The sequence below is a fragment of the Anarrhichthys ocellatus genome, unplaced genomic scaffold (assembly GCF_004355925.1).
Source record: "Anarrhichthys ocellatus isolate YVR2014 unplaced genomic scaffold, GSC_Weel_1.0 scaffold10, whole genome shotgun sequence".
NCBI lineage: Eukaryota > Metazoa > Chordata > Actinopteri > Perciformes > Anarhichadidae > Anarrhichthys > Anarrhichthys ocellatus.
The window spans coordinates 5,294,595-5,321,810 of record NW_022280040.1 but is presented as its reverse complement, the minus strand read 5'-3'; the positions used below and the strand labels follow the sequence as shown (position 1 = coordinate 5,321,810).

The 27,216-nt window shown below is 42.2% G+C and overlaps 1 protein-coding gene across 2 annotated transcripts; it reads right to left on the bottom strand.

Moving 5' to 3' along the window:
* On the bottom strand, nt 1-27,164 carry plod2 (procollagen-lysine, 2-oxoglutarate 5-dioxygenase 2). 2 transcript variants are annotated; one of them, XM_031850172.1, is made up of 20 exons: nt 26,728-27,164; nt 17,757-17,848; nt 16,600-16,736; nt 14,557-14,720; nt 12,253-12,365; nt 12,101-12,164; nt 11,739-11,836; nt 10,684-10,785; nt 8,523-8,648; nt 8,314-8,435; nt 7,648-7,752; nt 6,643-6,768; nt 5,730-5,871; nt 4,930-4,992; nt 3,734-3,847; nt 3,353-3,418; nt 3,044-3,148; nt 1,761-1,907; nt 1,426-1,551; nt 1-1,253 (listed from the first exon to the last, which is right to left on the bottom strand). In XM_031850172.1, the coding sequence occupies exons 1-20, from the start codon at nt 26,828-26,830 to the stop codon at nt 1,098-1,100; spliced, it is 2,271 nt and encodes a 756-aa protein (XP_031706032.1). In that variant the 5' UTR covers nt 26,831-27,164; the 3' UTR covers nt 1-1,097. The 2 variants fall into 2 exon arrangements, with proteins under 2 accessions (XP_031706032.1, XP_031706033.1); XM_031850173.1 differs by lacking the exon at nt 4,930-4,992.
* Nucleotides 27,165-27,216: the final 52 nt, after the last annotated feature.

The following is a 27,216-nucleotide window of genomic DNA, read 5'->3' as shown; positions in this document are numbered from 1 at the left end:
CCCTGCAGTCAGACCCGGCCTGATTGTTTCTACATGTGACGTGTTCCGCAGAGAACAACCCGACAGATGAACTGATACACAATGAAAGGCTGTCTGTGGCGGAGAGAGTGATCTTTTCCAGACTCTGCCTTCCTTCTGCCAGAAGTATCAACAAAAGAAGACGCTGAGTTGTTGAGTCACTGTAAGCAGTGTGTAGATAAAACTATTGTTTGCTTTCAATGCAAAATCAATAATTATCAGAATGGTAAATGAGAAAAGATTTTTTTTTTTTATAAAGACTTTTTCTTTTTTATTACATTTTGACAATAAGTTAAACAACTTGCTGAGTTTCGAAATCCATTCATACACATCTCTCAGAAAAATATCGCAGACATGTCTTCAGGAAAGCAAATGAATGTTACCAGTTTCCAATAAAAGAGGACGAGAAATATTTCAAGTAAAAGAGAACATTGAACTTCATTCAAACATAATTCATATTGAATTCTGCTGTCTTGCTTTTCTGGTGTGCAAAATTCCAAAATTCGATTTATTCATCTCGGGACACGTATCAAACTTTAAATCACAAATATAATCCAAACTGTTTCATGGAAGAGAAACAGTTGCACTCAAACAAATATTTACTTCAATCTCAAATGCAGAATTGTGGAGTGTTGATAAGTGACTGGTTTTTTATAGTATAAATGTCTTCAGTGACATTTTACCTGAAACACAAATGTCTGTGCATGCTAGCATGGTACAGCTAAACACTAGCAAAGTTATGACACTGTAAATTACTAATGTGAAAATCCGGGTAAGCTACAGCACCAATTATTCCACACCGGTTGTTGGTTCAGAATTAAAAGAATAATCTGAAATGAGTGTGGCACAGTTGTGTACCCTAAAAGTGTGAATTACTTTCCTTTCCCATCTACACTCTGTTTGACAGAGATCCCTTTCATGCAATCATTTATTCCTTTTAAAGCTCTGGTTTTGTAAAAAAAAAAAAAAAAAAAGAATAGCTTCAGCAAAACATCTGGGACACGGAACAAAACAAACATGACGGGGAAAAGAAAGCAAAGCGAAGTGAAAAGACTCATTCACAGAATAATGGGATCAGCTCAGGGATCGATGAAGGACACTGCGATGTAGCGGGTGCCGTTGGTGGTGGGCAGGCCTTCGTGGAGGTGAGTCAGCCGTCCCGGGTGCATGAAGCTCCAGCCTTTCCGGGGTGAATTTAAGGAGCAGTTGTACCTATGGAAACGGCAACCCCCACCCTGATAGAAAAGGCAAAGATAATGGTCAATATTTTAATTTGAGTGTTAGATTAATGGTCGTCGCAACAAGTCAACAGGGTTATCAAGGATAGTAGGAAGATGCTGTAATCAAATTTGATGGATTGAGGTATTGCACCGTATGCGATGCATCTCCCTCAGGACAAGTCCTTACCTGAAAGTCTGTGTCTTTGTTATTGAGGGCAATGTTGATGGTGAAGGTGGAGGAGTCGTGATGGGGCCTCAGGTACGCTTGCCTCTCAGGTGTGTATTTTACCACAAAGTTCATTATTGAGTAACCCTGTGATGAAGTGCATGAATACATCAAGTTAGCTGACAGTCAGTGTATCATTGATCATATTCAATGGAAAAGCTCTCAGCCACTGTTCATTCACATACTTCACATGTAAAAACAGGTTCCATGGAAAGAGGTAACTTCAATTTTTAGATTTGGGGGCAAATGGAGGTGGTGTTTATCTTTCTTCTATTCCTCCACGAGTTCACACTGACCTTAGTGAAGTAGCCAGAGTAAACCTTTAACGTGATGGGCGATATGAACTCCCGGATGAAGTGCAGCCACTCTTTGTCGTAGCCGATTTGCCTCATATGAATGTCGTCCGTGGGCACGGTCTCGTAGCCGCCGGAGATCCGCTTGTCCTGAGAGAAAGTAGAGGAAAATAAAGCACGATGCGGTGTGAGTGACGACGGAACAAATGACCCACCGTCCTCGAATGTGGTCCGAACGCAGAGTGTAATGACGACGCGTCTGTGTGCTTGTGTGTGTGTGTGCTTGTGTGTGTCTGTTTTTAACACCGCAGGCTGCACTGTTGTCTTCCTGCATGAGGCTTAATGAGCCATCCAGCTCAGCCTTTACCCAGAGCCAGTCAAAGTATCTGTACATATTTAGTCTCCCAGACAAACTTTCTTAGACACATTAATTACCAATTTCAAACTACATAAAACAGGCCACATGAAATAGACACCATTAACATAAAACACAACATCATAACCATTTATTTGGTTATATTCAAACTATGGACCTGGAAAGAATGATAATAAAATTTAGCATGTGTGTACAAGTACCCTGAACACCACTCATGTGTGCATGTCTTCACAAAATTATGACATCAAAATGCAAGAAAGTACCTACTACCCCCTACATCTGGCTAACATTTGCCCCCCCCTCCATGACATGGTGTGAAAGGTATTTTGAAAGTAAGAGCTCAGACATCAAAGACATGGCTGTTACAATTAAGTTTACAAGGCAACATGTGGGATTATTTCCCTTCTCTTGGTGTCTGGGTTGGAATAATTACAACAAACACTTAACCACAAGGAGACATACAAGGCTTCATCCAGTGATAATTATCTAACTCAGGCAATTTCAAAGTAGTGTATGTTTTTAATGCCTGCTGAATAAATTACAGCAAATGGGGTTGAGAAAATGTGCCCTGGTGTTTCCAACTGTGCTGCCTGTGTGAAACCGTGGCAGGAAAATAGTTGAGCAACCTATTGTCACCAACTTTAGAAAGGTGTTATTTAGCACTAAAATAATTCATTTGTTGAGAGATAATAGAATTTAATTTGAAAAAGAAAGCTTCCGTTAATTCAGCAAATGAAAAACATTTGTTACACGTTGACATTATACCTTTTATACCTGTTAAGATGTTAGAGTTGCCCCTGTGAGTGTGTTAGCATAGCCTCACAGAGCTGTTAGCAAAGAAATGCACGTGTGCCTGCAGTGTGTTGACTCCAGCTCTTGTGTTCAGTAAACCTGAGCTAACAGTACTGACCTCATGTTTGCCTCCAGACCATGAACCGAAGTGCTCCATCTCCTCCACTATTTCATCACAGGCCTTCTCTGAGAAGACTGGGAACCAGAACACATCTGGACACGGCTGCAACACACACACACACAGACACAAAGAGACCGCTGAGAACAGAGTCACACCTTCACCTCGAGCTGCAGTGACTGTAATGTAGTACGAGGTATGTTAAAAACAGATGTGGAGGTTTCTGTCCTGCGTGGTCATTCTCTTTCACCGTCTCTGTCTGTATCTCCAACACACACATGCAGATACACACACATGCTTAATACAAACCTCCTCCATGTTGTTCTCAGTGAAGATTTGAGTGTAGTTTTGGTGGATGTATTTCTCCTTCCAGTCCTGTAAGGATAAATCATTTTAGATTAGTTGCCATTTTTTTTCGGATTGTTTGCTGACCTACATACCTCAGAGTTAATCCCCTCTCCCACAGGGCAGGTCCCAGCATGCCAAATACAGTAGTAAATCACAAAGCCTTATCAGTCAGGAGTCTTATCACGCTGAGGTCATTACGACAAAATCGTCCCGCATCTCTAATCCTTCCATTATGGCTAATAACCTTTACAGGTGGCTGCTGTTTATCTCAGCTATTCAGACAAAAAAAAACAATGGCTTTTCTTTGTGTACGTACAATGATGAGAGATCATAATGACTTACCACGGGGTTTTCAAATATCTGCCACAAGTCATTGTTATAATGAGAAACGTTATAATTGGCTGTGGAGATGAGCCTCCCAAAGTCGTGCCGGTTTGTTATGTACATGAAGACTCCCTGCGGCAAACGGGAAAAGTTCAGTCAGTTCCACAAAAAGTTGAAATCTTTTTAATGTCTCACTGGCAGGATTTCTAACAGATCCATGTCTGCAGAGCCATAATATATGCACATCAACACACGGCAGGTCATAATTATTGAGACTGTTTACGACTTCAACACTCATCAATTAGCACTGGCATATAAACTGACAAAGCGTTACCTGTGGCAAACTACTTCAAAGCTTCATTTGCCCCAAAAAAATGAGGAAATAAAGTGCGATTCAAGTGTGTTTTAACACACTTAAATCAATTAGGGTCAACGAAGAACCAAAACAGACACGAATACCATATAAATAATCTAAGATTATTTATGGGTGGTGGGAGGGAGGGGCTGCAAGATGTCGGTGGGTTGGGAACAGGGGAGGGGGGCAGTGAGGTGAGAGGAGTGGTAGAACAGGGATAGAGGGGTGTTGGGCAGCTTGGGATAAAGCAAGTCCAGAAATGACATTTCCTTTACAGTGAAGCGGGGGGGAGGGGGGGGGAGGGGTGCTGTGTTGGGCTGGATTTGGACTCACTATCAGACTAGGCTTTGTGAGGGGAAAAGCAGACAAATTACAAGTAATTTAGCTAAATCCTGGTGCGAGTTTTGAATTTGCTAATGCACAAACGCATATTATGAAAGCTGTGATTTAGTCCAGATGGTTTCCGTGAGTGAAAATAAATATTGTTGGAGCCTAGTCTGAGATCAGTCGGTGTGTTTGGAGGGAGCAGATGGTTACACGCGTTTCCTGGAAGGTTTGGCCATTTGGAGTAAAGCATCAGGACAGGGGACTTGCATGTGAATCCACTCTCCAACCTTCTTTATCTTTCTTGATCTCCTCATGTATTGTTAAAAAAACAGGCATTTTTCTTTATCTAGCTTCAACAAATATCTGACTTTAGACCTGAACTAAAGCAAAAAAATCAAACATCAATTTCCAAAGATCTGCCAGACATCCTGATTTTTTTTTTTTTTACGTAAGGATATAGGCAGCAGCATAGACAGAAAATCAATATTCCATTTTATGAATTCCACCAATATATATCAAAACAAATGGAAACCTTTGGGGGCCTGAGCATATGGAATGATTCCGGAGAAGGGGAGTCTTTTTCTCTGTGACTGGTCTAAAATGAAGGAGAAGCATCATGTAAATAGAATAACATAAATTACTGTTTCAGATTAACAGACGGGGTGACAGGTGAAATATATATATATATGTGTCGCATATAAAGCAACTCAGGAGGAGAAGAACAAATGCCTGCATGAACAAGTAGCAAGGGTCCCTCTGAAGCTGATGTTTTCGTGGGTTAACATGGGAGGAATGCATGCTGGGGGAAAAAAAAGGCCAAGCAATCCAAAAGCACGCCAAGTTTGGATCAGACATGGCAGATGTTTAGTTTAGAGCACAGGTGACATGTCAGTGAGATAAAACACAGCTGGAGGAACAGATTACAAAGACTTAACGGACAAGACAAACATTGCATTGCAACGGGTTGCACTGCCTGTGGCCACATGACAATACGGGCAAGAGAAAGTGAAGGATCATGGGAGCAGATAACCTGAAACGCACCATAGAGCAACCACAAACGGAGGAGGTTCATGCCCGTATACTTGCCCTTCTTTTCAACGTTTCCATTGAGCTGTAAACTTTTTTTAGTATCAAGATTCTAAACTCGTTGTGTGAATCTTTTCTTTATGTGAATACAGAATTACATTTCCTAGTATATACGTCCCCTACAGGGGCTACGTGTCCTAATACTGACATGTTATTATAGACGCTACACAGTGCAGACTACAACGTGACAAGATGTGTACACTATCGAGGCATGAATCCATTAAGATGGCGGTCGAGTATTCTTACCATTTCTCTGGCATTTCTACAAAAAGCCATATCTGGGTCTAGTTTCTCCAGCACAAAGTGGTTCCTCTCCTTCAGTTCCTTCCTCAAAGCAGTGCCCTTGACGAGGTATACGTGTGCCATGAAAGGAATGTTCCACATACCCCTAGAAACGACAAGACACGGAGAAACAATGTGCTCATTTTACTGTAAACTTTGCGTTCCTGGAGTGCTGCAGGAGATTGCTTTTTATTGTAATCCTCATGACATCCACGACTACAGGTGTGTGTGGTAGGAGTTGGTGGAAAACATATTGGTGAACTACGATAAGGGCAGCGCATGTCAAATGTGTTAAAAGGTGTCCTGAATATTATAATTACAAGCATTTATCAACAAGCGTGTGTTTGAAATGTTCCCGTCTTTTTGTCCCAGTTTGTTACGGCCTATTCCACTTGCACTATAGTCTATCTCCAGATCCCAACCCTCTCCGCCCACGCACACACCGACCAACTAGTAGGAGCTGCTATAGACGAGGACCTGATCCCTTACTGTCTCCCACCCCAACAGGCCCGCGGGTGATTAAATCTGTGGTTTCCACTTTGGTGGATTAATGCTTTACTCCTTTGCACCATCTGGTCGCCATTTCAACTTATGTCACACTACGGCTTTGATGCCCAGCACTAAATCTCCGCTCAGGTTGACTGTGGCTTTAATGACATGTTCACATATGTATCCTAGGATGTAGCTCATAATAAAGGCATCGTGTGTGTGTGTTGGTGTTTATGGCTAAACGTGGATGAGAACCACTTCAGCGCAACAGGACAAGATTTATTTTAGTCATGGACACGCTGAGAGATCCAATGTGTGAACCATAAAAATGCAAAGCCATTGCTGTGTGTGTGTGTGTGTGTGTGGCCTTAATGCACTTGTGACTTACACACGTTTCCTCTGCACAATGTCGACATAATCTTCAGAGCGAGCGTAATAACCATCCAGGCTCAAGGCTCCCCAGAAGTTGGACCACAGCTTGCCGTGACGAGTGACAAGGGGGCCAATTATTTTCCTGTAGGGAAGCAGGAGGCAGAGTGGAGAGATGGTAACTCTGTCAGAGCAGATAAAAGTCAGTGGCATCTCACAGAAAGCCAGCCACCTAATGTACTGGGTCTTTGCAGTGATGCTGCATCAAGGAGACCAATCTCTCTGTGGAAAGATATGATCACTACCAAGTCACCAGCAGATCGTTGAAGTGCATAATGTAAACCAGAGTCGCAGATCACGCACAACTGGATTCAAGAGAGGATAACAGCTCGCTGCAGAAGGCTGTTTTTTTACCTAGAATCTGGTCTATTTCTTTGAATTTGCATGGCATACAGTAACACTGGATTTTTCCATTGCTGTTCTTTTAGCAAACCCAAACCACAATGAAAGGGATTGCTTTTTCCATGAAATAAACTGGGCAGACAGAGAAATATTTGAGCCTTAAATCACAGTGCTGCTTGATATGGATGCGCTACGACATTCTAATGCTTTCTTTGAGTTGCGATAGATTGGCATATTCCTCCCGCAACTTCAGTGCCAGCAGAGAATTCTCATGCTGTCTTTAAATATCCTAGAAGGGGTTTTACGCCGTGTGACTCCCAGGTCACAGTGCAGCGCCACAGCCACAATGACATAGTTCACGGGAAGGTTTCTTAACAAGGGGTTTGCCTGTATGTTTTTGGTATAATGTAAAGTGGCATTTCAGGGTAAGTGCCATAGACTCTCTCGCTGTTCCCATGTGGCCGAGCACAAACGGGAAGCCGGACCGGAGCGGCTTATTTTTAAAACTTTTATTCACTCGGCTATAATGTTCCTGCAGTTTTGCCGCAACGATCACAACAACCAAGGGAGGCTTGTCGAATGAGCTCCGGCACGGTTTCTATTCTAGCTACCATGTGATTACCTGTTCTGCTCAATCAGGAGCTTCAGTGTCTGTCTGTTGGTGAGCATCACATCTGTATCCAGGCTGAAGTAGTAGTCGCACGTGGCATCCTTACGGCAGAGATCCCTAATGAAAGAGGAAGCGGTGATTATTCAATCCAGGGCTGATTACAGTTCAATGAAGTAATCACGGTTACATAGTGGAATTCATTAACTCCTAAGTATAAGATGTCATTTTTAATTGCAGAGTCAGGCTGCTCACTGACTTGTCTTTTGGCCTCTGGTGGATAATGTGATTTTAGGAAGATTAGAGACTGCTAATACACCTGAGGCTTCTTCATTATAGGGCTGTCCTTAACAATGCTTTAAGGCGTACCGTGCTTTAGATGGGATCTCTGTGATGCGGTCTCACAGATTGAATTATCACTGTGACAACAGACTAGTTACTCTAACACTGATCAATGAGAGAGGGATCTCATGGAGAATGACTCAGAGGGAAGAATTACACTTACTTGACTGCTATGTCAATCCAATCATGCAAGCACCATCTAGAGGCTTAAAGATCATTTTACATGCTAGTTTTCCTTTTGGCTGTGATCAACTGGGGCCAAAAACACCCATCAACTGGTTTCATCAATTTTGCATTTCAAACCACAGGTCCTGAGAGATGACGGATGTAGAGACATACATGCCCATGTTCCTGGCCTCTCCTTGGCTCAGATTTTCTTCTGGTCCCACAACCTTGAAAGAGCTGAACACATTTCGGTTCTCTTCCCAGAACTTCTGGATGTGCTTCTCGTGGTAAACCTCCTGAGCAGGGAGCCAATATTAATGGGTTAGAAGCCACGTATAAGGGGCCATGCAGGGTAGATATCTAGATCAGCTGCATATACTCACATTGTTGTGGATAAAAATGTTGAGTTTATCTTTGGGATAATCCAGGGTCAGCAGCCGCTGGAAGAATTCAGGAAGAAATGGAGTTGGCTGCTCGATGAATACTCCAACCAACACATTGGGATACTCCTGTGTAAACAGAGAGCAGAGAAATGAGTACTATTTCACACAACAGGTCTTGGAGAAGGCGCACTGTTTAACATAAATCATGGATGATTTGACACTTTACGTTAGACATAAGCAAAGAGTGATGTTGCAACAGATGTTGTCCGTGACGGCATTCTTCAGTGTTTCCTGTGGAACGGGAGGGTTGCCATGGATGCAGCGTTAGAGGGGTTTATTATCTATTTATTATTAGTCCGTTAGTAGCTTCTCTGTGATGCAGACTCTATTGCAGAACAAATACATTGAGGTGGAAGTTTTTCGAGTTACATCCAGGCAGCTGATAGTTACTGAAGTAAGGTAACTGATATTAGATATTTTTTATAAACTATGACAATCTGGTCATGATTCACGTCTCTTGTCCGCGGCATCTCTCACCATCTCTCTTCTTCTCCTCTTTGTACTCATAGAACGTAAGTTACATCCAGTAACTATTAGTATGTTTCTTTGCCTTTTTGTTTCTTTGTGGTTGCCACGTGTGTCTCTCGTGTGATGTGAGGACAGTACAAAATGAAGGCTCAGACAGTTGGGGCAAAGAAGATATATAAAGAGAAATAGAGCACGACACTCAGAGGAGAGGAGGAAACATTTTCCCAGGACAGCTCCAGCCCACACAAGCCCGTCTGGTCTCCTCGTCCTTTTGACCAGTTCACAGCGAAGGTCTGGGCCAGGGATGAAAAGGGATCTGAGCCCAACCGTCTAATTTGCGTGTTCCGCAATGACTGTTTCTCAGGCACAAAAAAAGGGGGGGAACCCGAGCATCTTGCCAATGTGAACCTAAGATGTTATGGACATAGCACGGACAGGCAGCGAAAGGAAAGGAGTGGCAAAAAGGGCGGGGGACGGAACGACTAAAGTGTGTGTTAAAGCAGACAGCAGCAACACATGGTCTTTAGAGACAAAATAGGTAGTGACGAGATCTGGCTTGCTCAGTATAGTGTAGAAGTAGCACGCTTTGCAAGGCCACGAAGAACCAAGCTAGACAGCCAGTGTTCTGGGTTTCGCCCACAAGAAAGGCCTGGACGCAGAGTGGCACGGCAGAATGAGATTCTCCGCTAACTTGCCTATTATCGAGAGGCAGCAATTTCCTTCGTTCATTACGGAAGGTCACTGAGAGCAACTTTCACAGAGATACCTATCATGTAGCTGGGTTTGTATTGAATCGGCTCCAGTGAAACTGTTTAAGCACATTTATTTAAGGAGCCGACAGAGACGGAGTAAACGTTGAGGGGTTCGTGACTCCCATTTTGTGATTTACATTGTGCTGTTCGTGTAGAGCCAAGACTTTAATACAAATTTGATTGCGGAGACCAATTTTGTTGCGCTTTTGGGCAGATTTATGCCAAACTAAATTGCAGAAACAAAGTAGATAAAAACAGCGATAATAGAATAGACTAACTGGGAACTCTTCTATGCCTCACTGGCTCGCAATGAGAGAAGTACGTTTTCATAACAGACACAGCCTCACAGACGAATCTTTTTGCCATTCCTGCTGTCTATACGTCGCCAGCCTTGGCTGCACTCTGCCACAAATTTTTCGCATAACCACTATAACTCTATTGCGGGTACAACCCACACTGAGAAGCTCATTAAAAGGCAGGCTGGTCAACAGTGACTCCCCTTTAAATGAGCCCTTGTGGAAACCACAGAAGCCTTATCCTGCACCACAGCAGTGCACTGCTTCCTCTTCCCCGAGTAGTTTCCCTGGCACTTATGCTCTTTTAAAAGGGTCCAAAAGGACCAACGGGTACACATCCTATTATTGTTGGAAAGGAAGTGTGTGCAGCACAAACAGTCTTGCATATCTGGTGAATTATCACAAGCTGGGCTCCACTCCTACTGTCTAGACAGTCACTGATAGATAGATGGTTCATGCTGGAAAACCAGGCAATGTTTCTTTCTTTTCCTGTGTCCACAAGGAGTTGGCTCAATACAAACCTTCCATAGCAGCAATTTGAGAAATGTACAAAAGAGAACAGGAAATACTAAGAAAATAACTTACTTTTAACTGGGACAGGTCCACAACGTCGTCATCACAGTGGCTACAGCCGTGCTCATAGTTCCATGTATCGGGGACATAGTTTGCCAAATAGTTCAAGTACATCTGTAAAGGAAAGATTTCAGCAGGTGAATGCCAGGTTACAGAAGATTAATATCAGCATAAGCAAAAACTCCAAATATTTCTGTGATTCAGAGCAGGGCTCCCTTTGATCTTCATCATGATGTGTTTGGAATACCTTGGAATGTTACTGCGGGTATTCAATCCACTTCTTTTATTGAGGAGCTAGGTGAGCTGGCAGAATAACTTGTCAGACTTAAGACGACAGGCTATAAATATCTCTCTTTGTGGAATTGAGACTTCATGATCTGGTGTAATTATCCCTTCTCAGTATCTCTTATCGCAGACACTATCGCTGTGATCACGTATTCGTAACCAGACTGGTCATAGCGTGAAAACTGTGAAAAAGTACAACTAATGGTCAGGAATCTAGCGAAGAAGCTCTAATGGTAGGAACCCCTGCTCTAACGGAGGTTCTGTGATCTACTAATTCTCTGGGAAGAATGACTCAATGGTTTGGTTCATTACCAACGAAGGCCAGAGACGGGCGGTGACGGTGCAGTGAGGAAAAAACTCTCCCGGAATGATGATGGTATCTTACAGACATCCGGCTTTTCTACTCGCTGAGTCCATCACTCTAATTTACAGAGAGCCATTGCGAAAATAAAGTGGGGGACATATTGACAGAATTATTGTGGCCTAGCTTTGGCCAGACCTCTATCCTCCATAGACATAATGAGCTGGATTTCCTGGCCAGGATTACTGGCAAGTATCACACAACAGTTTGTATATTTTCTTCAATGTGTGGGAATGCATGCAGTGCAATGAAATCTTTGGTGATTCATGCTCATTGGATGAAAATCTAAAAGAAATGGAAAAGAAGAGTTGAATAACTCGACGCAAAGCTATTGTCCATGAGGCTGATCAACTTAAACGTGTCTGTGCTGTGCCATAGTACGCTCTGTTAGGTGTGTCTGACTACATCGCTTCTTACTCACTTTGGTGTTTGCGTTGCCGTGGATGACCACTGGCAGCGAGTCGTACACTGTGTTTCTAACTCGTACGCGGTCTGTTCCAAACTTGAGAAGCACTTCATCTGCCAAAAAAGAGGAACAAGAGACATCTCAGGCCAGGTTATGAAAATCGACTTGCCACATGGGCCGGAGCTCAGGAGGTTTTCAACTCGCTGGGGTAAATCTCCAAGTTTACAACTTCTCTGAAATCATCTAATCGTTCACAGCACGTGAGCAAAACAACATGGTTTCATTTATTTTTACTTACAAGAGCCAGCAGAAAACTGTGGTTTAAAATAATTGAGTTTTGGCATATAATATATAGATTGGTTTCTGTGATTTCTCACCAACGGCCCCATTCAGGTTCTGGAAAATCTGGCACTTGTGGTCCAGAGTCATATTGAGAGTTTGCTGAAATATAAAAGAATATCTTAGTCATCCAAGAGCCGTTTTATAGGAATATATACTTTAATACTAAGTATTGACACAAGGTACTTACTCGCTGTAAAGGATCCAAGTATATTTTGGTATAGAAGAGCTGGTCGTCGTCGTTGTCGTGGAGGTTCCACTGTGAAACAACTCTGTTTATGTATGGGGCATAGCCGATAATACCTGCAAGTAATAAACAGTATGTAACACATCCAGCGGTAAAGTATAGGGTCGAGAGTCGTTTACAAGGTCCGGACAGACTGTTGGGTGACAATTACAGTATACTGCCAGAGCGATTAACCCAAAGCACACAAGAAATGGGCCGGCAATCTCTCTTCACACGGTCTGTAGATAGAACGGAGTGCGATAATGGGATGTAAGAAAGCTGCAATCTGTACGTTATATTTGTCTCCCGACGGTGTGTGCCGGTACAATATCTCACACCCTCTCTAAATGTACAGTCTCATGGCTATCTCTCCTCGAGTTTTCCCATCTTCTCTTTTCCCTTCTCTTGCTCAAGGACACTGACCACAGTGACAGATTGCAGGGTTTGGGTATGTCGCTGGTGTGCCGAGTTTTGCATTCCATCATTAAAAAAAAAGAGGGAAAGAAAAAGCAAAGCCGTAGATCTCGTAAACAAGTCGTTGGATAGACATGACATAATCTAAATGGCAGTAGCAATAAAAAAGTTGAAGGACATTCTGAGACTTTATGATAATCATATTGCCGGTGGCGTATCCTCAAATCAGTGGCTTTAAAATCCTGGAGAGAGTGCTGGGAAGTGCATGCCTTTTTGACCCAATGCAAAGAATTCTCTCTTTTATAGCTCTGCTGTGTGTCTATTTTGACAGAAACTGTTTAATTTATAGCTCTTGCTTCATGCTCGCCCTAATGGCTGCCACGCCCCTTGTTACAACCACCATCCGTTTGCTTTGTGATCAGATTTAATATACCTAATCAAACTGTATCTTGATTCCGTCCCTGAATTACTCCACTCTCGTTGACAAAGCAGTGTGTGTGTCCAGATGCCATACAATTTTCCCCCAATGGTCACATGGGCGGTGGCCTTAGGAACACAAACAGAGCCTGCAATTTTATACAAACTGTGGCACATTCTGGGGGCCAAGACAAATCCACATGTCATGTCAATGACAGTGAGTGCTAAAAATGGCCTGTGATCGGTCTGAGACTGCTGGGCTCCAATACGTGGGAGGTCAGACCGGACTGATGACCGCAGGGAAAGCAGTAATTCAGTGTCCTGATCGACTGGCAGGTTGCAACTGGCCATGTCCTGTTGTTCCTTTTGTAAAACACACATATTCAGTACTTTTGTCCCTCATTGAGCATCTTTCATGTAGTTCATGTCACAACCATATTATGCCTCGAAACATCTTCATATGAAGTTCAGAATAGTGACCACTAAAGAAATCTATAGTAAAAAAAATGGTTGAAAAGGAAGTTTGAAGTTAGCCTAATATACTGTACACACGAGTGTTCTTCTGCCACCTTGGACAGGAAATACTTCAAGTAAACAGTTTACAGGAAAAATATACTTCCATTTTACAGGAGATAATAATACAAGTCTTGTGTTTTTTATATTTTACTCTTTAGAGCAAAAACACTGAGCCTGCTGCACAGCTGCTCAGCCCCCTGAATTCCAGCGAGGCCTGCAGCTCTTCAAAGTTTGACAGCTGAAGGTGGCATGTATAAAGCCATGCCCACCCATAGGAGTTCTGCGATAACCTCCAGGTTACTCAAACACTAGTCTACCCCAACATACTATCGCTATGCACATAACAGAAATTAAATGGTTATCAACTTTTAGATTGTGGAATCTAAATATTATGTTCATATAAGGGATACACCTAGACAAGGATGACAATTTAACATCTACTTTTCGTCACCAGATGGTTGCGTAATTGAGGGTGGCGTTTGCATTATCCAAACCAGAAAGGTGCACTCAGTAGAGTGCAGTTCTCTGCCATGTGGGTCTGCAACAACTATTGCTGTATTGTGCGGTTGGATGAATGCAACTAGTGCTGTAACAGGCTTTATTCAAATTAAAAAACAAGCAGTGCTGCTATGTTACATTCGCAATGGGCTCGAAGTCGCTGTCCGCCCGCTTAGCAGCGGTACAGCAGTGTGACTGGTAGATCAGTTAGCGGATAGCCAAACACGGCATCCAAGATTGATGAGTAAGCAGAGCTGCACACTCACACAGTCACACACACACGACCAACACATAACCTCCATCCAGGCTTACACCTGGCGGGCATAACAATGTGTTCAGCCAGTATCTTGTCAGCCACCATGACGGACGGGATTCAACAGGTCAAAACATGTTTTGATCATATTTAGAATCTGTTAGACCCACCTCCAGAGTTGAGGTAGCGCTTGCCACTGCGGATTGAGGGGTACTTGTCAGCTAGTTTCTTATCCGGCCATACCAGTCCCTCTGCCGCGAAAAACACTTTGTGATTGGCTTGCTGGAACTTCCTGAGAATCTCTTCTGGTCCCCCAGAAAAGATAAGATCATAGCTGTAAGGGAGGAGTGAAGATAGAATACAACAGATCATTATCACGTCTTTCCTCTTCAGGGGCAGTCTGACAGCTTTCTTTAAGTCTGTTTTTTATCTTGCTTCTGACTCACAACCTCGGTTTCTACTTGCTTGAGATGGATAAACATTTAAATGTAAACAGTGAACATTCTTCACGAGTGAGCATTTGTATAGGCAAGTGGTCCTGGATTGTACCGTGAGGTATTTCCAAGAGAGTCCTGCTTTGACAGACATTAACACGCAGTTCTGTGACAGACAGCGGTGCTGTGCTTAATCCTTTAAAGAGGGCTCGTGGTGACTTGTTTTAAAGCAGGCTGCTATTCAAATACATCTGTTCGGATGTGGAAACCAATCCAAAAAGAAATTCTATGTTAGATGCACACAATTTATAGAAGGTTGCATGGAAAGTGAAAGCCAACCTCGGTCAGACATGTAATGAGAAGTTTAAAGATGGGTGAAGAAGCCCGTGTGCTCTACTGTATCCACATCTGGCCGACACATGTTCATACAACTACCCTCTGTCTCTGGTTAACTCATTAATCATGCTTAAAAAGTGAAAAATAATCAAGACAGATGTTGCTTGGGAGTGAACTGGACTGTCTTACATTCGCTGCCTACATTATCATCTAAGATTGCTTCATGTCTTTGCTTCTACAACAGAACTGTGATATTAGGAGAAACATACCTAATGGATTTAAAAGTGGGAACCATCACCTTTTCATACTGCCTTTACAAATGTGTGGTGTTTGGGTAATAAGCTAACCTCATTAACTCAACTGGTTATATTTCCCATTTTAAAGCCCAAAAGCCCTTTTATACAAATCACACATTTCCGCCAATTCCAAATGTACGTAGTGACTGAAAATGTTTTAGCTGTGAATGACAATTAAAGTCTCCGTTTGAGTTATATGGCTTTTGAATTGCATGCAATCTTTTTTTATTTTATTTTAGGAATTTCAGCCCACGCTCAGAAGCTCAACAACACAGTTAATGAATTTTAATTTCACTTACATTTTCGGGAAAGGAGTTGCATGTAGGACAGAATGTGAGATTGTGACTGAATCAAACATTGTGAAAACCAGCAGGATTATAGATTTTAAAACACATTTGAATAGCTCCCTCTTCTATGAAGTGCAGTTTGTCACTACAATTATTTACTCTAAAGGAAGAAACGATCCAACTACCTGTTTCAAGGGTGTGACAACTTTGCACAGCAATTATAGCTTACATTATTCATGTGACATCGTGCACTAAGTATCATCATCTTCTGCTCCATTTGAGGAAATATGGCGTGCAAAAGCTGTTATTATTCTAAACCACTCGCATTAACTCGGTAAAACTTTCCATCGGCTTTGAAAACTGCAGCTACCTGCATGTGAAAATGACACTCGTATATTTGCCTTTGCTCTGTAATAATGCCTTTAGAAGAATGTGTGTGTGGGAGGGGGGGTTAGAACTGTGCAGAAGCACCTCACTGAGGAGGCGTCACTTTCATAGCAATTATTACAGTCTGTGATTGTCAAAATTAGTTAAATTTTTAATTCATACATCTACTTAGCAATTAAAGGTGTGTTGCCTCTCTTTCTTGTTGAAGAAATGTTCTATATTTTAAATGAAACCTAAATTGGAGCAAACCTCAATCTCTAAAAATAGTAACAAACACACATAAGTGAGCAAAGAAAAAAAAAAGTATTTGGTCTTTTTTCTTTCTTCTACTTGTTAGTTGCAAAAATCTGGAATCAGAATGAGGCACTTCACCTTCCTACAGTATTTAAAGGTAATATGTCGCTTGGGAATATGACTGTAAGGGATGAACAAACACAAAAAAAGCAATAACATATCTTTGTTCATCAACATACCTATCCACGGAAAGGACAACAAGGTCCTCCTGGTGAGCCAGAGCCTCCATGGCCTCCTTCAGGAGTCTGACTTTTTGCCCTCCGCCGATGGAGCGACCCACGTCACCACCTTTCCATGTTTCTCCCATTCCCAAAACCTGAGACAGAACACATGAAGCTTCAGAGCCTCGTTGACACCAAACGTGCCCAGAAGGCAGCCCAGCAGCACTGTAACAATCCCCACTGTCTAAAGTCCTTCACTCTTCTTTTGTTTATCTCTCAAAACCAGTTAGCAATTCTGCCAGTGGGAGAAAACAAAAATCACTTTGAATATGTGAGACATTTCCAAGAACTGTCCTCGAATAGGGCGGAGTAAGATGTGTCCACTAATATCTATGAGAAGAAAATAAAGCTGCTTTGAAAACCAGGGCAATTATGTTACATTTTAACAGCTCATACAGTTCCACACAATGTTCCTGTGATTGAAATAACACAGCACACAGCTGTGTGGGGAGATGAAGATAAAAGTGCAAGCCTTGGAGTTTGAGGCAGCTGCATACCGATGATCCACATGGGCCGAGTTTCCTGCAGAACTGAGGTAGAACCTAAGTTGCGGTCAAATTATCAGCTCCCTGTTCGTCTTTGTTTACTAATGTAGTGTCAGTGGGTTTGCTGTACAAAGATCCACGCCAAGCAACGGCATAACCAAGCAAAGAATAACAGGAAGATGACATCATTAACTCGTATTTATAAAAGTCTCAGTAAGTGTCCCAAAAAAGCTAGCAGAGTAGCTTGAAAGTGTGTGTCTGCAGGAGATTGAATACAAACAAGTGCAGCTGGGTCACACATTGAAGCTGAGGACCACACAATTTCGGGTGGTGCACTTAAACCCAGTGTTTTTATTACCACTGGTTTCAAAATCAGAGGGGATTTCTGGACCCATTTTAAGGAAATATCCCTTTAAGATGGATGTCTTTGCAGCTTGCTGCACTCCATTGTTCCCGTTAACAGGCCTAATCAATCTTGGGATGTGTGTGTTGGAAACATTTGGCTGCTTAGTGAGTGTGTGTGTGTGTGTGTGTGTGTGTGTGTGTGTGTGTGTGTGTGTGGGGCATCCTTAGCCGGGACAAACTGCACATTAGTGGGCATCATTTTAGAAAATGAGGAGAAAACCTTACCTTCACAGTGTACTTGAAATAGTTTGCAGACTGCATAAAGCGCAGGAAGCCATCCGTTTCCTCTGTTGCAACAGTCAGGACGAGCAATTTCTCTGCAAAATAAAGCAATTTCCACAATCTTACATTCAGTCCAAAAGCTGCGACTCATAAAGTCATCACCTGATTTTTGTCTACCAAATTATAGGGATGTGCGGCTCTACTCCTGCAGCTAAAAGACACAGTGAGTTTGTGATTCCCCATTCTGTGAAGCAAGCTCCTTGTAAACCTCAGACCTATGTCAACAAACTGCTTCCTATTTGGTTTAGCAGTCTAAACCTACATCTCAAATTAGGAACATCGGCTCTAGGTTTCATTTGATTCAAAAACAGAAGCATATTCTTAAACTTGGGATTCTTCCGTTGACATTTCTTTCGTCCTGGGTTAAAAGAAGTCCCGCAAACCTCCGGGACATTTCCAGTGGCCATGAGTGCCGACGTCTGAGGTTTGAGGAAGGGTTAGACCGAACACAAACTAGCACCGTAGCCTCACGTGAAGCTAGAGAGAGGCAGACTACACCCACTGTGTTATGTAAAAGCAACTGGGGGTCCACTTGATCACTCGATCCGGTTCATCAAACTCTATTATTGCATGAAGCCGGAGTACTCATTCATTTCCAGCTTCCAAAAGGAAATTAAAACAGTTGTTTGTAACAATGTTGTTGATAGCATTTTAATATGGTTTTAGAGGACCAGTTGAATACAAATCCTGCTTTTCATGTTTCAAGAGCCAATCTGCCTTCTATTTAATATACAGCACTACTTTCCACTCGACCCTGGTGAAATGATTTATTGGACTTTTGCAAGTAGTATTGGAAGTATGAAGGAGAACATAGCAGGGCCATATAAAGGGCCCAAAAATGCACTCTGTATTCCAGCTCTTAAACTGTGCAAGACATGCCTTTCATGTTTAATTTTTGGGATTATTTTAACTAATGAAATCCTCAGGGCATACAAGAGTCTAGGTTCTATTCTAAATCCTTATTTTTCAGCACAATCAAAATCACCCACTTCCCACCCACCCACCCACACTACAGTACATTACAAGCAGTGTCCTTCTATCCATTTCCTGTCAATGGGACTCAGCCGTTCTCTCATCCCAGTCTTGGCTGTGGCCCTGTCGCGCCTCTAATAGCCATACCAGTTCTCCTCTGACACAGAAGTTCTGTACCAGATGTGAAATCGTTTCTGCCTCTAACCCCTAATAGCATCAAGACACAGACAGCACAGACCTGGGTTTCTAAATGAGTACCACACAGAGGGAAGTGGTGCCTCTCCTGAGCCACATAGGTGTGTCCGTGCTCTTGTCTTTGGATGATGTAGCATAAAGCAGGCGTGAGTATGTCCCACATCTGGGAAACACATTTCCATACACTTTTAAGACCATCTCTCCTAGAAGCCATTCATAGTAATTACAGACACAAAAAAACCTTTAAAAAGGTCTCCAGAACTATTCGACCGTCCGGCATGCAGTTCTCACTGAGTATACTGGTGCTGTAGAATGTTCTGCTGGAATTCTTTTGCAATATTTGGAAACCTCCAGGAACATTCTATTAATAACAGCCAGACACATGTCTTTGCAATAAATACAGTGAACTCTTATGTCCCCATAATAGAAACTCATATCCAGTGTATATATATATATATATATATATATATATATATATATATGTGCAATACAAGCCTGTGGTGAGCTGCATGTTGTGATCCCTGCTCTGTTCACTTACAGTAGTATGATTTAAAATGTCTAACAACACTAAACTACTGCAGTGCTTTAGCATGCGCATTGAAAACAAAAACATTGTCTTTCTCGTGATGTCAGGGAAGACGTTTGCCGCGGGGGAGAAACGGGCCGACAGCTTACACCAATTACCGCTCGGTGACTTCGCCCTGACCTTATGGAGCCACGTGTGGCCCAGCCCTTCCTAAACATGCAGGTCACATGGGTGCATCTCAACAAGCAAGAATTCAGCCTGGGGATGCAAACCACCTTTTGATTTAGAAGACATGAGGCAGACTTTTATTGCCTAGATTAAAGTTTTTATTCAAACATGTCGGCAAATCTGTTTCATGGGTTTCCCACACACAAATCTTGGTGGAGAAAATCTATCAGGATTCACGATGGTCTCGTGTGAACTGTGGAAGGAAACCATTTCTGGATGTTGCCATATTGTCTCTAAATACAACACAAAACACCATGAGAGTGGTTATGATCTGCCAATTCTATGGCAAACCAAGATTTATGTCTATATTTCGTATCATGTTAAATTAGGGGTCGTCAATTAGTCCAGATTTTGTTCGGGTTTTCCGTCACCCAATCTGACTTCCACCCATCCTTTATGCCATCACAGCCTTCGACGCAGATGACATTTAATTCTATATTACACAGGATGATCTGCATCCACTTATTACTCAAATGCACATTTACTGTTATATTTATGTTAACAATCTCGGAGTTCACATGATTGAAAGTAGTAAGGTCTCACCGGATTTCTCTTTGCCTCTTATTTAGAAAGTGTCTGGATGTCTGCCCTTTTCATTCAAAATGCAGACTGTATATTGATTTGTTTTGGTAAGGTTTGCTGTCTCGTACTGCTTCATTGTTCAAATGAATCCCCAAGGAGAAAAAAAACAACGATAGCTTGAAACCTACCTTCCAATCTAACTACAACATTGCATCATATGCCAATCCTCCAGTTCTCTGATGTGTTTTTATGTCAATCACATTGATAACAAAGCATGTTGGCAACACTCATAAGGAGAGGTTTGTAGACAGCCAAGGTTTTGGAGGATGAGTGGCTAGTCAGAGTAAACACAGAAACCTGTCAGTACTGCATGAACAGCCCACTGGAGGAACGGAATGTAGCGCAGACAGAGCTGCTGTAGCTTTGCATGGACGCCAAACGGTCTCTTCCTGTACCGCATGGGCCGAGCCGTCAAGTAAACTTTCCCACTAAGACGTGCAAAAGTTCTGACTCACTGGCTGGGGCAACGCTTACGTAAGTATTTTCTGCAGAATGAAAACCACCATCATGGGACTGTTCCCTGGCCTTGAGCTTAAGTATAACAGGATCTTTCCTCTTTAACGAGACAGTCCTGGACAGTGAACACAAACCTGTTCTTTCTATTTCGCTCATCTAAGTAAACAGTGTTCACAAACGGTGTCGGGCAAAGGAAAGTGCAAGTAGTTCAGTTTTAGGCCTTTACATATCAGTGATAAATGTTTTTTACATCAAAACTATTATTACCGACAGCGATGCAATGTTGAAGTGGCTGAATGTTCGTATTCCTGATAATTGTAGGCTACTTATAACATTTACTTTAATATATATATATATATATATATGTTAATGACTGGAAATGAAAAAGATATATTGTGTTAACTCAGCCAAAATCCCTTCTAGGTCTCAATTATGAAGTATTTAACATGTATGCTGTGTATGCTTAAATACTCATGCATATTTAATAAGTGGGTCCCCAGACATGTTTAGTTTGGGACACACTGCTGTAGACTACATTTTTAATATGTCCGTTCTATGCAACCTGATAGGGGGATGCCTCTTATTCGCAGTGTGAAAGCTCACAAATGACGCCCCTTTCTTCGCCGCGTAACATTCCCGCTCTGTGTGAAAGGTTATTTCTACGTTTGCCAACATTCTGTTGGCAGGTATACGAATGGAAACAGACCTGTCACACATGGACAATGTAAGTGAAAGATAAAACCTTAGCAAAGAGAAATGAAGAGGCAAATAAGTTAGTGGCCTACTTTTCAAAACAGTAAAGGGAAGACGAGCATTTTGAAGAAGTCCCAATCCATATTTTGGACAGTGAACAGGCTTAATCAGAGCAGAAGCAGAGCGTATCTCGCTCCACAGAGACCTGCAGAACATTCCTCAGTCATTCTCATCCATCTTGCAAAAGATAAAAGGGCAAGTGTCATGTTCTTACTTTAACTCTGGCACTGCTTAATACTTCAGTTTGGATGGCAACATTTTTCTCTACTTAAACTTTAAGTTGTTGTTCACCTCCATTGGAAAAACAGAATCGCATTCAAGTGGTGCTTGAATTGGAAAATTGGGTCACAGCTGGAACCAGGAGGATGTTTAATCTCACCAACAGTGCAAACGTGTTATTCATCCAACTGTAAAATAACACTCCCGCTCTGGACTTCATCAAATGTTCACTGCGTAGTCAATAAAGGCTTCATGCGATATTAAACCACTTTTTGCCCATCTGAGGACAGCGGGAATAGTTTGTGAGCACCTTTTTATTTTGATATGGGGATTTTGTTAGCAGCTGCTCATCTACTCATCAAGCAGTTATGGAACAACATTTATCACTCATTTGGAGTCCTGTTTCTGGCCACCTAGCAAACGTAAATCCAATATTCTTTTAGCTTTTGGTTTTCTGTCAACTCCTGGGGGGAAATATCTGGCTCTTTAACTGACATTTGGTGCTGAGCAGGCTGTGTATGCTGTGTTTTTAAAGCTCTTTCACTGTGAGAGCAGTGAGAGTGAACCAAAACAGTAAAGTTGTGGGGCGGACAGCTCAACAATGACCTGAAACTTCGTCTACATCTCCGTAAATTCTCTGTAAGAATTAGATATTTACATATGAACGATATATAAAAAACTTTCTTTAACTCAGCCCTTAGCTAAACATAGATGCTACCCAACCTACGGTACATTTAAATATTTTAAAGCTTTAGAATGCGTTAGAATTTGAATGCAACTGCAAGTGGCTTCGGCACAGAAGTAGCACTTGATATCTAATGGCAGAAGACATACCATTGTTGCTATAGGTGAGTATGCATGCGTTTGTAACTAGCTGTAGTCACCATATATGAGGGATGGATACACAAAGGAACTGGATAACGCTCACAGGTTGCTTAGTCGGACATTATCTTAGCTGTCCACAACTAAAATGGAGTTTATTTTCTAGCGACGTTTTAAAGTCAACATAATTGATAAAGCACACCATTTCCATACCACACGGGCTGCGTTTAAGTCCGTCTGCTGAAAATAGATGTGTTTTCAATTACAGACGTCAAACCACAGGCACTTGAGCCTTTAGGATGTGGCATGATGTCACCAGCACTGGGCCAGGAAACAATTTTGCAGTCACGTCATTTCGATACAAGAATAGCTTATTTATTTTACCCGACAAAAACAACTCAAATGCAGAAAAAAGCAACTAATATTATCTGGCTCATGTCATGCGTTACAGTTAGGGCGGTCATTTCCTTTGAAGAGCTTTAAATCCTTCATTGTTGACAGGAACTGGTTTAATTCAACGTGACGCATTTCGAGGTTAACAATTTAGGTTTTAAACCGTGTGCTTGAATTTTTGTGCTGAAATTGCTGTAAATGGAAAGCAGAAGACAATTTTATGATATCGGCCATTCAATTTTGATAATGTTTCCTGTAAAGGATCTATGAGCCGAGCGTTTTTATGTACAGCCACATGCTGCTTCTTTGAAATGGCTCCTGTGTCTCTACCTGGAAAGGCTTTAAAGATGAGCAGCGAGGGCTCTGCTCCCTAAGTGCATGGTTTAGCATCTATACATGTTCTCCTCAGCGAGCAGATTTATTTCAACAGGCTTCAATGGATCCGAAGTGCAAACTGAAATCTCTGGCTCTTAAAAAAGACTAATTTGAAATGATTGGAATACCTGTTACCTGAAGGCAAACTTCCTAGTAAAGAGCTGCTAGTTGGTCCTGCCTAGTTCTTTTTTTCCTGTGACGGTGTCATTTTCATGAAGCCATTTCTCTCCTTTTGAAAACTGTATCACATTGATATGTTACAGTAAATATTCCAGCCTCAGTACCCTCATACTTAAACATAAATAAAGTTCTACAAGTTGGACAATACATGGCAATTTCAACAGTCCGCCCTGTCAGCTGTTTCAGTTCAAGACTCAGCCAACATTGGTCTTTCAAAGATCAACAGCTGTTAATTCACACTGTCACATGGTGGCCACTTAAATGGCTTGTTAAGTAGAACAATGAGATTTTTGTTCCAGTTCTGACAACTTTGCTGAAATGTCACTTGAGTATTGCATCATGGGAACTATCCGCTTGATATCCTGCTCAACTTATATATTCAAAAGTTGGCAGAATACCACAGACGGCTAAGAAACAAAAACAGACAACAGCATCCATTTCTTTGGCTGAAAAGAAGGCAGGGAACCGACCTTGTGGTGCTGAAGCAACAACGTGCTAAGGCATGATTGCAGGTCTGGCCTGCCAACAGGGTTTGTTTCTTTGTTACACTGGAATTACATGCAATAGAGAGCGCTGTGATACAGAGTATAAGGCAAGTACAACTTGAGGTGGAGTTTCCTTTTCTTCTATATAAAATGCTCCCTGCTGACACGTCAGTGTTGTTGTCTGGGAAAGGTCTAATCTAAAGATGCCCATGAAACAGTGGCGCAGAGCAGATCATACTGATTTATGGCCTTTATCTTCGTCTCCCACACACACTCACCCAGAAGTGTGTCCTTGTAAATGTCAGAAAGTTGTTTCCAAGGAACTGTCAACATCTCTCTGTAAGATAGTGTTGATGTAAAACAGATCTCATTTAGATCACCTAAGCTTTTACCTTTTTTCAGATTGTGGCATCTTCAAGTTAAAAAAGTTCAAAGTAGAATCCAATAAATACTCTTACTGTTACTCAGAAGTGCTGTTCGCACAGTCTGTCAGAAATAAGTGAAAGGCTCCTTTCAGGTGGCTGGACAGTGGGGGGGGGGGGTGGTTCTACTCCGCCCAATTTTTGTAACTTTCCAAAACCGACAATCCGACAGCCACGTCAGCTGTTCACAGCAACTGGCAAGGTGCGCATAGGTGAGAAATGGGCAGAGGCCTGCATTCCTTATTCCACCGTCCCTTTTTGTTGCTGAATCACACCGTTTCAGCCTGTGCTCCACCCGTTGGCGGGTCGTTGTGGTCTCAGAGAGGAGTTGGCGGAGAGGTATCAGAATGTGAAGTCTGAACCAACAGAGAAACACTCTCCCCACGTCTGCACAGGTGGCATTCAATACAAATAACTCTATACAGCCGGTGTGTGCAATATTCTGTTTCGCCTTTTTATTGGTTCCTTGCTATCCACGACCTCTGCTTTGTAGTACCCTGTCACTATGATGACCAGCGTCTTGACCCACCTAAAAGGTACAATGTTTGATACAATAGGTGTAATAAAGATGTTACGACCCACACAGACCCCATGTGTTATCACTTTGTCTGAGTCGAGAACAAAAGGCTTCCATTTGGGTTTGAAAAATAAGAAAAACAAAAGAATATCTAAAGCTTTGGAATACAAGGCATTGTAATGCAATGTGTTTATGGTGTTGTGATTTTAAAATTCAACAGCAAACTGTTTATGGAGTTACGTTGATGGAGTGGCTTGTTTAGTGCTTTGCTACGTATTTAGTAGTTAGAGAATGATTTCACATAAAGAAATTATAAACTAGTCGAGATCACGTATTGCTGTTCTACACACAGAAAGAGTTATTTGCAGAAACATCTGTGCATTTATGTTCCTTTGGTAATGAAACACAGCTAAACTAAATATTGACTATACCACTCTTTTTCCTACACAAATCAAATCTATCCAAACCTGAAATGCCTCTATTGTTCTAAAAAGAAGTCTTCTTTCTTATCAACTATTGTAGCAAGGGCAGTTCATTATATACTTTAAAGGTTTCTCTGTAAATCTGACACCTGGTTAAATCTTGGTTAATGAAACCCAATGCAATTAAAATACTTTTATATAATAACCTCTTAGCGTCATTAAATGAAATCTCCACTGCACTCAGTTTGCTTGGCCTTATAAAAGTATGAAAGCCTTCATTTACAGCTGCAAATTTCCCTCGCATTCAATTCCTGATATTTTTAGTAGCTTCATGGCTTTTACCTCCTGATACAACCCCCAGGTGTACTAACAGGACTTTCACAGGCAAACATGTTAACCCCGGTGAAGTTAATGTGGCTATATGTGGGGAGACACCCAGTTAGTCCAGACCAGAGGACAAAACCGACTCGTGGAGGCTGAAGGCAGCTGTTGTTTCCTAATACTGGACTGCCTCCCCCACAACAAAATACGTCATTAAAAGAAAAAGTACCAGATTTTGAGAATTAACTTACACCACGAGCCCACTACACGTCTGACACCAACACTGGCATTAAAGAAACGTATGTACCCACTTATGATGTTGTTTGCAGGTCTTTACTAGAAGCCCTGGGACTGTGAAAAGAGCTGCGTTTAACTGAAATGATCTGAGGGTAATTTAGAGAAATTGAGCAAAGAGGGACATGCCAACAAGTCAATAAAACTGCACACACACACACACACACACACACACAACAGGCTGCTTTAGACCTACACATGCAGCCTATACTGCATGTAGGCTGCCTCAACATCTGAGCACGTGAGCAGGTTCTACTTGGCTCTGCTCCATCAGCCTTCAATTACATCAGCTTTACAAGCTCTCCTCTGTTTCTCAAGCACCTAATAGCTTGTTTGCTGTTAAAATCCAATACTACTGCATTCTGATTTTTATGGCAAATCGTGCCTTCTGTTCTGGCTTTCATCCAGAGCGAGTGTCAACAAGTGGACGTTTTCCAGCCTGTCATGTGCACATAAAAGGCGCTGCCAAACATCAAATGCAAACCCGGATTGTGAGAAACAGCAGACGGCTCTTTTATGTTGTATTATCATGTCATTTTAACGCTCATGTTACATGTTACGCTTGACAACCTGCACCTCTTGTACAGTTAATTAACATCATGCGGTAGAATACTTTTTTTTATTATTATTATTATTCAGTAGTCTCACGATGTGTTGAATAAACTCTGATGAAGCTCCGTGCGGAGTTAGCGGTGGATATGCGGAGTTTGAGTTCGGCGCAAACAATAGGAGGGAGAGAAAAAGTTTCTTACCTTTGGGAATAGGCGCAAGAGGTTGAGGTGTGTCAGTAGAGGAGACGCTACTTGTAAACTTCACGCAGCATGAAAACACAAAACAAAACACGAGGTACTCCATTGCTGGTGTTGTGCGTGTTCCCCCCGACAAAAAGTGAGAGTGACCGCCGGACTATCAGCCCTTCTCCCGGCAGTGGTCAGGATCGTAATGCAGCCGACGCTCTCGCGATAATAACAATTAAAAAAAAAGAAAGTCCTTCAGGGGATGTGAAGTTTTCTGGTCGAGCAGCTCTGGAGATGGGTCGTGCTCCAGGGAAGAGTAGTATAAGTACTGTAAATCAGGGGAATTAGAGAGCAGCAGGCGTGGTTTCTTAATTGCAACGGCAGCCTGTTCCCGGTGAAGCTCCAGCCCATGAAGAGAGGCGAGATAACGGAGTTCAGCCCTGACGCTGGGACGTCCTGCGCGAAAGTGTCACTAAGCACAGCTGTATTTGACCCCCCTCTCCC